This window comes from Coenobita brevimanus, chromosome 13 (genome assembly GCF_032717465.1).
Source record: "Coenobita brevimanus isolate Jiangsu-jjx chromosome 13, ASM3271746v2, whole genome shotgun sequence".
NCBI classification, from domain to species: Eukaryota; Metazoa; Arthropoda; class Malacostraca; order Decapoda; family Coenobitidae; genus Coenobita; species Coenobita brevimanus.
The window spans coordinates 23,964,941-23,978,573 of record NC_136966.1 but is presented as its reverse complement, the minus strand read 5'-3'; the positions used below and the strand labels follow the sequence as shown (position 1 = coordinate 23,978,573).

General features: G+C 38.6%; 1 protein-coding gene across 1 annotated transcript in view; it reads right to left on the bottom strand.

Moving 5' to 3' along the window:
- Window positions 1-13,633, bottom strand: part of LOC145415098 (coagulation factor XIII B chain-like) — a 141,184-nt gene that overhangs the window by 81,339 nt on the left and 46,212 nt on the right. The window contains exon 5 of the mRNA XM_080284517.1: window positions 11,147-11,210. Within this exon, the coding sequence (XP_080140643.1) occupies window positions 11,147-11,210 (64 nt within the window). The remainder of the gene's footprint in view (window positions 1-11,146; window positions 11,211-13,633) is intronic.

Below are 13,633 nucleotides of genomic sequence, written 5' to 3'. Positions count from 1 at the left end.
TCAGTGTTTAATTTTCTTCATACAATAATAATATTAACTTTTCCTATCAGAACACGCACTAAACAAAATGATCACCTGTAAACTACACATTGTAACATTTTATTTTAATGATTTTTAAGTGTTTATAATAATTTTTAGGTGCCGATAGAAGAAATTTTGAATGTTAATAAATTGCTATCACTAAAGTCAATAAAACAATCAAGGTCTCATTTGAGAAGGTGATTGGCCTCTCAATTTGTTTGTCATCAAAGAGATGCTTCCTTATTTCAATGCTAATGGTCATGCCAATTATGGAAGGTATGCCTTGTATTACTTTCATTCTATGAGCAAACTGCCTGATGAAGTGTTTCAAGACTTCATGGACGGAGGTCATGTATTGCGACATCAACCAGGCATCTGGAATGGCATCTGGTCTGACCAGTACATTTGAGACAACTTTCATGCGTTATGGCCATAGTCCAGGAGGAATTTTTGGAATAACCCATCAACCAGCAGCATTGAAAAGGTGGATTCTTGGACTACATATCTGCACTCAACTGAAAAAAGATGTTTTATCCATGTTTGGTGGAAACGCACAATCCACAGTCATGACCCACAAGGAAGAAGGTCCTTCAAGGATACAAAGTGATGAAGTAGACAGAGCAAAAATTCAGGAGAAACTTCAAAGTTGCATAGATCCACTGAACGGAGAGTGCCATCCACCCGGACTGATTTATGTGGTTACAGGTAGGATATGTGCAGAGCATGTCAATTTTGACAGGGTTGTTGAATTGGGAGCAGCTATGATGAAAACATTTGAGGAAGGATGGCCACAAAGTTTTCACAAGCCACTCACAAGACCAGTTGTGCTCATGTCAACTTCAAAAAAAAAATTAAAGTGGACAATATATCTGTGTATGATACCACATTGATCTATTCAAGAGTGCTTTGTCTTCAAACCTCTAGGATCATACATGAGAGATGTTCTCTCTTATGAGCTGGCTGCATTTCCACCCTCAATATTCCAGGAAAAGACAGGTGATATGAGGCTGTCAGCTTCTAAAGCCACCCTGAAAGCCAAAGTCCAAGTGGAGGTATGTGATCGCAGAACGGTCCCAGTTGATGCTATAATACTTGATGGGTGTGCAATTCTCTGGGCTGTCAAATTGCCAAGCAAAGATGTCATAGAAGATTATATACTATAGTTTGTGCAGTACATATGTCATTGTGTTTTAGCAGCAAACACACATCTGGTCTTTGACAGTTATCACAGTGGAAGCATAAAACAGGCAACACGAGCAGCTACACCTGAGAAGGAAGCAAGTAGATGCCACAGACTGTCACTGGCAACACCTCTGCCACCATAGAAGGTCTGCTTACCTGTTATACACAATAAATCATAGGTGAATAATCTCATTTGTGAGTATCTGTGTGAGCACACTGATTTACTGTCACACAATGACGATCACCTTGTGATTACAGGTAAGGAACCAATACCAGTAGAGCTTTGTAATGGAATCAGAAGAAACAGGCCTGACTTGCACGCTGCACATGAGGAAGCTGATGTTATTGTGGTGCAGCAAGCTGTCCATTTGGCAAGGTCAGGAAGACACAACATTAGAAATGTTGCTGATGACACAGACATATTTGTCCTGCTATGCCACTTCTATAAGCAAGAAAATCTTGCCTGCAATATGGTACTGCTTGGAACAAGCCCTTCACGATCAAGTGCAGATATCAAAGCAATAGTTGAGCAAAATCAAGATGTCCTCAACAGTCTGTTACCTGCCCATGTTCTTACAAGATGTGACAGTGTTTTATATTTATGGGGTATTGGTAAAGGTGCAATGTTAAAGACAAATAAAGAGTGGAAAGACACTTACCAGATTAGGGTGGCAACAAGAAGAGCTGACTGATGTTACTCCTGAAGCCGCAATATTCATTGCAGCATGTTATGGCTTTCCAAATGAAAACAACATGACATCTTTAAGATAATCTGTGTGGCAATCGAAGATGGGCAATCTTTGGCTCACCACAGCACCGGAGCTAAAACCTTTGCCACCAACATCAGAAGCATTTGAAGAACATGTTTGCGAGCCCATTTACAGGCAGCAATTTGGAGACTTTCCCTTGATCCAGAGCCACCAGAAATGAACCCTCTTCATTATGGGTGGATCAAGGATCCTGATTCAAACATGTTGGTTCCAAATGGCTTGCCACCTGATGTTTCTCCTGCACCACTTGATATCCTAAAACTAATCAACTGTGGGTGTCAATCCCGCACCCCATATTCAACTGCCCGCTGCAGTTGTGCTGCAGCAAAACTTTCTTGCTCACTGTTTTCTGCTTGCCGAAGAACTGACTGCCACAATCCTCAAAGTAAATCAAGAGTGTCAGTTGAAGAAGAGGAAAGTATGAACGTGGAAATGACAGACAGTATATTATATAATTGTAAATGTTTCGTTTTTCAGCGTTTTTATATTTATAAGCAACATATATTTTTTATGTAAAGCATTCTGATCAATTCTGAAGGGCGTAATTGGTTAACATTTTGATATAAGGGATATGAACATTTTAGTTGTAAAAAAAAGTATGGTTTAAATATGTTTGTTGGAATAGACATGTTAAATATTTAAAAATGTTTACTGACGGAAAGACCTAATTCTCCATCCTTTCCCTGTATAGTTTGTTAAGAAAATGAAATATTGTTGTAATACTTGGTGATAGTCTAACAGGGTACGGTAATCACATTTGGTGTCTTTTTTAATCAATTATTATTAACTAAATAATTTTTCTTTTCACAATTTACACATATATAATGTACTTTCTTATCCCTAGAATTTCTTGAAATAATTCTACGTTTAAATAATGTAATATTAGTAAAACTAGTGACTATAGTAATCAAATATTGTAATTTTTCATTTTCTCGGGCGGCCATTTTGGATTTCGACCCGTAGAACACAATGTTCAAGTGTGCCAACTGGGTGCACTTTTAATTTTCATTAGCAGGGTCCAATGTATCAAAAAATGCAATAAAACTTTGTATGTGTCTCGGAACGAGGTTCAGTGAAATTCCTCCAGACTATAAAGTGAAAGGTCATGGTACCAGTTAAAAGCCCATGTGGGACTTACTGTAAGTTGATTTTAGTAAATACTTATTTGCAATCAGTTTCGAGTTATAGCCCTTAAAAATCCGTGACCTGGAATTTGACCTTTCAAGGACACTCAAGGTCAAAGGTCTTGGTGTCAGATAAAAGCCCATATGGGAGTTCCTTCATGATGATAATGGTGAATATCTCTATGTTCAACAGGTTTAAAATTATAACCCTCTGAAAATCCATGACCTTGTTTTTAACATTTCATGGTCACTGTGTTATCTCCAAACTTTAATCACTTCCTTTGGGGACTAGTGCCCACATATCCTGAAAGTGTCATGTAATTTCATTCAGCCGTTTTTTCGTTATGCTGCTGACAAACAAACAAATTAACAAAAAAACAAACAAACGACAAAAAAAAAACTCGTCGGACTCCGTCCCGGGCGAGGTAAAAAAAGAAAAAAAAAAGTGCTAGACAATCGTCTAAGCCAAGAATATGTCTTATACACCTCTCAACCTATTTCACAGCAGGCGCTAAACTTTCAAGAAATATCAGGGAGTCGGTAAGCACAAACATCTTCAGACAGTAAGTTGTAGATTTTAAAGAACTGTAAAAATTTCGCAAAGATACTTCACACATACTCACTAGGTACAAGTCGGTAAACTGGCAGCCATAATGTTGTTTTTGAAACTAACATTACACAGGACGATAAATGCATCGCACAGGAACGGTCCAGTGGCATCCTTAATGTGAAATGCAGTTCAAGATCTCTCAGAATGTTTAATATGTTGCCATGTAGGTGAGCACATATGAATAAGACATAATTTGGCCAAGGAAAAAAGACTTGGAAGAGTGAGCTCTTTCCAGCATCCATTTGTATGATCTTACGACTGCTCAGCGAGGAATTTATACCGTTTTCTTCTATTAAACATACCGTACACGCTCGATATTACCTGCATTAGCAGTACGCCGCAAGTCTACAAGGATAGCAATGCCTTTATTTTCTCAGGCTCAATGTCTACCGCTGATTCATAAATGAACAAATTATAGCTCGGTTTTCCTCAGGTAGGTCACAGGTAGGTTACATCAATCATTCGATGATTTAACTCGTTCGCTTCACTATTTTAGATTGCTATCAAAGTGTCATCCACATCCTTCGATAAAGGTACTTATGAGAGATACTTGTGATGACAATATTATTTCATCGTATAATATATATATATATATATATATATATATATATATATATATATATATATATATATATATATATATATATATATATATATACATATATATATATATATATATATATATATATATATATATATATATATATATATATATATATATATATATATATATATATATATATATATATATATATATATATATATATATACCATTAATGTTTGACAGTACTGAGAAATAAAATACATCATAACATTTTTTTGAAGGAGAATGAGGCGAAGGGGTGGAGTTTGGGATTATAAAGTATTTCCCTAGGGAGAGAGAAATAAACGCTGGTGGAACTGTAAACTCACAGGGAGTAAGCCAGATGGTCTACGAGCTACCACCTCAGTCCTGACAAAACCCCCATTATTGGCAAATTCTGAGCAAGCAACATGGATACTGAACGTGTCTGACTGAGGATTGACGCTTTTAGGGCCTCATTAAACTATGGCCAGGATCGCACTTATTCTTGGACAAATTATGAGTCGTGCAAGTGAGGACAAGCTCTGGAATAAGAACACCCCCACTCATTTGACCACATTCGTTCATTTTTCAGAGCCATACGGAATGCCGATAACAGTTGGTAACATTGTGCTCAGAACGGGGCCTATTTAACCTTGCGATCCAATGACTTTTTTTTTTTTTTAGTTTATTCTGCTAAGTACAAATTACTTTTTTTTACTTGGAAATTCTCATGTATAATGACTGATTAATAAAGGCTAAATCAAACTCCTCTAGCTTAAAAAGTCTCTCCCAGGTTGAATAAACACGTCCGGAAGTACCAAGCCTAAAATAAATATGGCACACCCGGTGTGAAGGGTTAAACGAAATGTTCTTAATCCAAGTTTTGCCGTGACTTACATGGCTGGACAAACTGCGTCTGAAATGTCTGAACCTGACCTCAGTCGAAACCCGAAAAATATCAGCTTGAAGTGATATGTGGTTCTACCCAGGTAATGAGCCTCTTTGACACAGACATTTTGCCAAAACCATGGCAGTCGAAGCAGTTTTGTCCTGTATAAAACATGTTAGGTCACACACAAAACAGGGGCATACACAGCAGGAATAAATACATTACACTCTAGCCGCCAAGTAAGTCTGCATGAGAAAATATATATATCTATTTTTATAGTCTACACTTCCTGATTTTCTGTCTGTAATGCAGAGTTCGTAAGGAGTATCAAGAATAGACAATAATATATATATATATATATATATATATATATATATATATATATATATATATATATATATATATAAGATCTAGAGGAAAAGTGTCATATAACCGTCTGGAGTATGCTGCAGCCCTCTCATCAACTTAAAAAAAAGGAAATTTCGACAGCGTACCTGTGTCATGTCAGAAGAGTCATCATGTGATACACAAAAGCAGGGCGAGACACTACATGCATACATAATATAATCTTTTTCTATAATCCCAAGTCTGTGAATGTCTATCTTTCTGTCTGTCTGTTTGTGTCTGGCTGTCTGATCCCATTGCTCACTTTGTGTGGAGAATCATTCAAAAGCAACAAGAGACATCAAAAACTACAAAAGCAAAAGTTCTAAAACGAAAAGAAAATAGAAAAGTAAATGCGGAAAATTGATCGTGAGCCTGCGTCATATCAGGCAGTAGTAACGTTTCAGCTTCCTAGCTTAAGCAATTCTAGAGGTAACGTGGCTGACTCACTTTTCTCTGCCGCAGATAATATCCAGAGATCAGGTTGACGCTTTGTCACCATATTTGGCCAAAAGAAGCAGACAGTTGTCCGACTAAGATAAAGTTTCAAGACTCTAGGTCAAACAGCCTTTGAAATATCGCAATTTAAAAAATAATAATAATAACAATAACAATAACAATAATAATAATAATAATAATAATAATAATAATAATGATAATAATAATGATAATAATAATAATAATGACAGAAAAGAAAACTTCCAATGGTGATGTGGGAAGTTTTACTAATAATAATAATACAAATGCCTACAAAATGGAAAATGCCAATAGCAAGTTCATTAACTCACCACATGACAAGGTCGTCCACCTTGTGTATGCGACCTCAGCACATTAAAAAAAAATAAGCAAATTTTGAATTTTGACCTTGGCTGCGACCTTGAGTTTTGAGTCAAAGCCATTCATACACTGTAGCCATGCATAGCATATAAGGTTCTATAAATGACCAAATTTGGTGAATGTAGCTCAGTTCTATCCTTTATTTTAATTGTGCACTAATTGACCCCAAACTACTTTCTATTGACCCCTGGGCAATCTCAGAAACTAGAAATCTAAATGGGCCCATTGTCACTGCAGACCTGCTCCCCGACCTTGGCTATGTCTCACAACAATTTCAAGTCTGTACCTTTAGCAGCTTCTGTGACTCCGCAAATAGACTATTTTTATCGGTTTTTGGATGTAACTGGAAAACCAGTACTGGAAACAGGATGATACTGGGTCATATGAAACCGCCAGCTGGGGGACTCTGATGGCCAAGTATGATGACCATATCTTTGAAATTATGTGAGTACAACCAATTTACTTCTTCGTTAATAATAATAATAATAATAATAGTAATAATAATAATAATAATAAAAAAAATATAATAGTAATGATAATAATAATAATAATAATAATAATAATAATAAAAATAGTAATGATAATAATAATAATAATATTAATGGAATGAGAGATTACAAATGTGTCAGCTCGAGATATGTGCATGTCAAGTTCAAGTTTGAGATGGTAAAACTGGCTCTAATTGTAGCGTATGCACCGTGTGATGACAGGAGTAAGAGAGAAAGACAGGTTATGGGATGGACTGAATGAAGCAGTGGGAGAAATGCCCAGGAACTATAAAGTGATCGTAATGGGCGATATGAAAGGAAGAGCAGGTACTGGTCCTGAGGATGACATTGTGGCTTGTAATGGAGCAACAGGAGAAAATGATAATGGGAAGCGGCTGAAGGATATGTGTCAGGTATGGAGGTTGTGCATTTGTAACTCGTATTTCATACACAAAGATCCACATAAATATACATGGTGTGGAGGGAACGGGGATTATGTTGAAGGGAGCCTGATTGGTTACATGCTTGCAGAGAGGTCGATGTGGGAATGGTTGCTGATACAAGGGCCGTGAGAGGACGATGTTGAGGTCTGTCAGATCATATGATTGTGGCACATAAGATCAAACTGAGAGGAGTGAGGTGGATCAGGAGAGAAAGGGGCAGTCAGGGAGAAAGGCTGAAAGCCGAGAAAATAAGTATCATAGAAATGGCAGATGAATACAGAACCAAAGTAGGGGAGGAGTTGGAATCAGTTAATTGGAATGAAATGGATCTGGACAGCCTGTGGAATTCATATAGGGCTTATTTAGTTAGGAATGCTAGAGCGGTGTGTTGTGTGGCAAAAGTAACAACAATGAATGGTGGGATGAAGAAGTTAGGAGAGCAGTGGAGGAAAAGAGGAAGCAGTAGCTAATGTGGTTACAAGACAGAGGTTCAGTTGAAATAAGAAATGAATATACTGAGAGCGAAAAGCACGTAAAAAGACTAAAGAAGGAGGTAAATGATGATCTAGGAAGGCAAATGAACGCAAACTACTCTAAAAATAGGAACTTATTCTGGAAAGAGGTGCGTAAATGGAGAAGTGAATGCAGAAGGAAATGTGAAGGTATGAAAGATGTAGGTGGTAGATTATTTACCCATGGGGATGAAGTAAGGAGCATACGGAAAGAATATTTTGAAAGCCTGATGAATGGGAACAAAAAGAGCAGAGCCGCTGTAAAAATTAGTTTTGGAGGAGTGCAGAGAAAAAATGGAAAGCAGTGCAGGGAAACGTGACTCTCGTAGAGGTGAAGAACGCTGTGAAGCGGCTGAAAAATGGGAAAGCAGCTGCGGTTGATGAGGTGTATGCAGAGATCATTAAATGTAGTGGAGGGAGCGGAATGAAGTGCTTCTTGGAGATATGTAAGAAGGCATGGATGAGTGAAACTGTGTCAACTGAGTGGATATAGGCTGTGACTGTACCCCTGTACAAAAATAAAGATGAGCGAAATGTGTGCAAGAGTTATAGTGGCATAAGTTTATTGTGTGTTGTAGGGAAGGTATATGGAAGAACTATTATAAAGAAAGTAAGGGGGATATCAGAAGTCCTGGTGAGTGATGAACAGGGTGGTTTTAGGAGTAGCAGAGGATGTGTGGATCAAATATTTGCAGTGAGACAGATAATGCAGTGGGCTTGTGAAAAGGACTATAATGTGTTTATGGCATATATGGATCTGGAAAAAGCACACGACAAAGTAGACAGAGAAGGACTGGAAGGTTTTGCGTTTGTACGGAGTAGATTGTATGCTTCTAGGTGACGTCAAGAGTTTTTATAGTCGTAGTGAGGCTTGTATAAAGGTAAGTGGGCATCTAAGTGAATGGTTCACGATCACTGTGGGCCTGCGACAACGTTGTGTTATGTCCCTATGGTTATTCATTATATATATATGGATAGGGTGATGAGAGAAGTAAAAACACGATTAACAGAGAAAGGGATGGCGTAGGCTATGAATAGTGATGAATGGAATATCTTAAATTTGTTGTATGCTGATGATGTAGTACTACTTGCAAATACCGGACAAGAACTGGGTAGACTAGTGCACAGTTTTCCTGATGTCTTTGAGCGTCGTGCCTTAAGAATAAATGTAGAAAAGAGTAAAGTGATGGTTATCGAGAGAGAAGGTGACTCCCAATGTGATGTTACAGTGAATGGAGAGAGACTGGAATTTGCATGAGAGTTCAAATACCTGGTTACAGTGATAGAAGAGAGGAAAATGTGCAAAATAAATGGAAAGTAGAGTGACACAAGAAAGGAAAGTAGTTGGCGCTATGAAGGCCTTGATAAGAAACAGAGGATTGAGTGCTGCAGCTGCACGAGGCTTACATGAGGGATTGTTTGTGCCAGCTTAACATATGGCCGTGAGACTATGGTGTGGCATGAAAATGAAAAGTCAAGAGTGATAGTAGTGGAGATGGGACTACTGATGAATGTGGGTGGAGTGCAGAGAGTAGATAAGATACGAAATAATGTGATTCGTAAAAGTAGCGGAGTGAAGAAGTCTGTGGACACCAGAATCGAAAACAGTGCACTGAGATGGTATTGTCATGTGGAGAGAATAAATAAGAAGAGAGTCATGAAAAAAGTACATCCGATCCAATTTGAAGGAGGAAGGAGGCGAGGTAGGCCAAGGAGAAGGTGGAGGGATATGGTGGATGAGTGTGTCAGGAAGAGAGGTATGGAAGTCGGTAAGGCTAGGGGACTGACGAGAGACCGAGCTGGCTGGATGAATGATGTGAGAAGAAGTGCATGAACAGGGACTTGGCACCCCTTTTTAACGTGGCAGCGTCAGGACTGACTCAGTTGGATATATTTATGTGAAGCTTATGTGAAGCCGCAGAATTTGGTGAAAGATTTTGGCGTATTAGATAGAGACAGGGTTCCGCGAGTTTGAATGATGAGTGAATGGAAAGGTGGTCCATTACATTGGGCAAACTTGGGTTGTCTGGACGTTGCTACTCCTCACCCTGCCCTAGCGTTGGAAGGGAAGTCCGGATGATGATGATGATGATTATGATAATGATGATGATGGTATTGGCAAGAACAGTAAAACTCACCACTGGTGTAGTGAGTTATAAAAATAAATGCAATCCCTTTATGGCAAAAGCAATGTCTCAACGCTCTTAATAGCACTGGTAAACAGCCAAACCAAAGAGAATCTGGTATATATGTGCGTATATATGTGTGTGTGTGTGTGTGTGTGTGTGTGTGTGTGTGTGTGTGTGTGTGTGTGTGTGTGTGTGTGTGTGTGTGTGTGTGTGTGTGTGTGTGTGTGTGTGTGTGTGTGTGTGTAAATATATAGATAGATAGATAGGTAGATTGATAGATAGATAGACAGATAGACAGATAGATAGATAGATAGAATGAAAGATAGATAGATAGATAGATATAGATTTAGATATATATAGATTTATATATATGAATCCTCTGTGCTACAGTGGTAGAGTGTGCATTTCGCACGCTGGTGGGCGCGGGTTCGCCTCCCGCCAGAGTTGTAGAAACTTTGGGAAGCATTTACCGAGCCACTGACCGCTTTGGCGGACATAAGGGAAGCTTTGGTTGAACAAGTGTCGCATACTAGTATGCTTGAACCCAGTCGGCTTAAGGTGGGCTGATTACACTTGATTCACAGACTACACACACATCCAAAGCCACTACAACACTACAATAACACTCACAAGCACTTCTTACCCTACAGACAGTCTCTACTACACAGCTTAAGCCACTGAGTAGAGATACATTGGCTGTATCGTCCCTGCTTCGGTAGGGATAGGCCGGTCCTTCAGTGGACCTCAACGGCTGATGATATATATAGATAGATAGATAGATATAGATATAGATATAGATAGATAGATAGATATAGATATAGAAATATAGATATAGATAGATAGATAGATAGATATAGATATAGAAATATAGATATAGATAGATAGATAGATAGATATAGATATGTGTGTGTGCATCTCTATGGTTTTTCATTTAGGAACTAGATGCCTGGTAGTGTAGTTGCTGGAAACTATGGTAACTTAGCCATGGACACATACAATATTAAACATAACATTACTCATGACATAAAGATAAAAAGTTGGAAAACATAAAGCACGAGGTATTGTAACTAGAATTTATTCAGTGAGAACACAAGACGAAACAGAAGTTAGTTAAAGAATGAAAACTCCTGTCAGTAAGAAATTTAAAGAATAGAAAGCCAAATAGACTCGTTGGTACATCCTGTTTACTCACTTCTTTAGCTCGATGATGCCGTGGTCCAGTTTGGGGGGATCCGTAGGGCACTCACCATTTGCCGCTGAAAAACAAACTCATATCAGAAAGTAATTTAGCACAATTATCATAACTATCATCACCATTGTTAATATCATAATTATCATTATCAGCAGCAACATGACTAATATTTTCCTCCTCATATTCATCAGCATTATTAGCAAAAACAACAACAACGACAGCAGCGCTAATAATGTTCTGTATATCTATCTATTGCCAGACCCCTTAATCCCGTATGAGGTGGCCACAAACAAATCGCCTCCATGTCTCCCTGTCCCCCAAGATTTCATTGTCCTGCTCCCACCTTACATTCCCCTCTCTCATATACGTCTCCATTCCATCCCTCCATCTCACCCTTGGCCTCCCCTTCCCTCTCCCCCCCCCTTCCACCTCATTCACATACACTCTCCTCGTCAGTCTCTCGCTCTACATCCTCTCAGCATGGCCAAACCACCTCACTGCGTTTCTCCTAACGCTTCCTATCTGATCCACATCCACACTGCAACGCTCTTTCACTTCCTCATTTGTCAGTTTATCACTCCATGCGACTCCACATGCTCCTCTCAAATAACTCATTTCCACTGATGTCACTCTTGACTTCCGTCCCTTCAACGAGGTCCAAGCTTTATTTCCATAAGTTGGGGTTGATATCACAATCCTGTCATGCAGTAACTTTTTCACTTCCATGCTCACTTCTCTGTTTCTTATCAATACTTTCAAGGAACCAGCAACCTTCTTTCCTGTTGCTCCCTTTCAAGCACTTCACCCTCCAAACTTCCATCCTTGCACATCATACTACCAGAGTACTTCCTCTTCAACCATCCTCACTGTACATTCACTGACTTCATTTCTCTCGAAGACCATAACTTTACTCTTCCCTACATTCACCTTTAGATTTCGTTTCTTACACACTCTCCCAAACTCATCCACCAAGCCTTGCATCTCCCCTTCGTCTTCACCCAACAACATAGTATCATCTGCAAACAGGGAGTTTCCAAACACCATCCTCTCTCATTAGGGCCACTCCAACATCAACTGCCGTACCTTGTATCTCTTTTATTACCCCATCCATATAGAGATAGAACAACCATGAAGACATGACACATCCGTGTTTCAACCAAACCTTCAAATAGAAACATGCACTCGGTTCACTGTCCACATGCACTGCAGCCTTAGCATCCTCATTAATACTTTTCACGGCACCCAACTACTTCCATTTATTCCAAATAGTTTTATTGCTTTCCACAATCCTTGTCTATCCACCCTGTCATATGCTTTCTCCAAATCCCTGAAGGCTGCATACTACTTCTTTCCCTTCCCTAGAAACTTTTCCACTAAAGGGCGAAGAATGAATATCTGATCTACACAACCTGTTCCCTGCCTAAATCCTCCCTGTTCTTCTCCAACTAATTCCTCTGTTATTTCCCTGAGTCTGTCAATATGTATCCTACCAAATATTTTTCTATTACACTCACAAGATAAATGCCCCTATGATTACCACACACTTCTTTTTCCTCTTTTCTTTTGTACAAGGAAATAATTATACTTGATTTCCAATCCTCCGGGACTTTACCTTCCTCCCAGGCCAATCTGCACATCTTCCACATCCATTCTACTACTATCTCTCCCTCATGCTTCAGCATTTCACCACACACTCCATCAATTCCTGGGACTTTCCTAATTATGAATTTCGTCACTGCTTCCACAACTTCCATCCTACTGATTTCCTCCTCTCTTCTCACATCCCTCTTTCTCCCAACCATTCCCCAGTCACTTATACTCACATTACTTTCATTAACTATGTTCTCTCCATCTGTTCACTTTTTCTTCCATCTCCACAAGTAATCTACCATTTTTATCTGTCACTCCCCGACTAACTTCTTTGACACCCTGTCTAACTCTCTTCTCCTCTTTCCAGAACATTTTCTTACATTCCCTCAACTTTACACTCAAATTCCTTCCAAATTCCTCATCCACTTTCTTCTTACTCTCTTACTAATCATTTACCAAATAGGCATTATAACATGATGTGAGAGTCTAAACTCGAAATAATTTGTATATTCCCCACAAACTCTTAACCTCATTATATAAAAAATTGGTTCTTCACATGACACTTCTTCACTTCTTAACAGAGAAAATGGTTGTATCCCGACACGGTATTGTTTATTTATATATTTATCTTTACAGGTTTCTTCATACGTGCTTCTTCTTCAGTGCTTCATTAACAAAGCTTCTCCTCATTTGCATTCTTCACTGTAGAAAATTTCCTCTGCATGCTACTTTTAACATCATGACATGATTCTTGCTGTCTTCTGACATTTCATTACTTTATTTGTTTCTCCAGATTTGGTCACTACTCGTACATCGAACAAACCTTACCAAAATGTGGCTAACCTGATTTGATCACTCCCAACCAATGACTTACAGCATTTTATGCAAAACTGTATT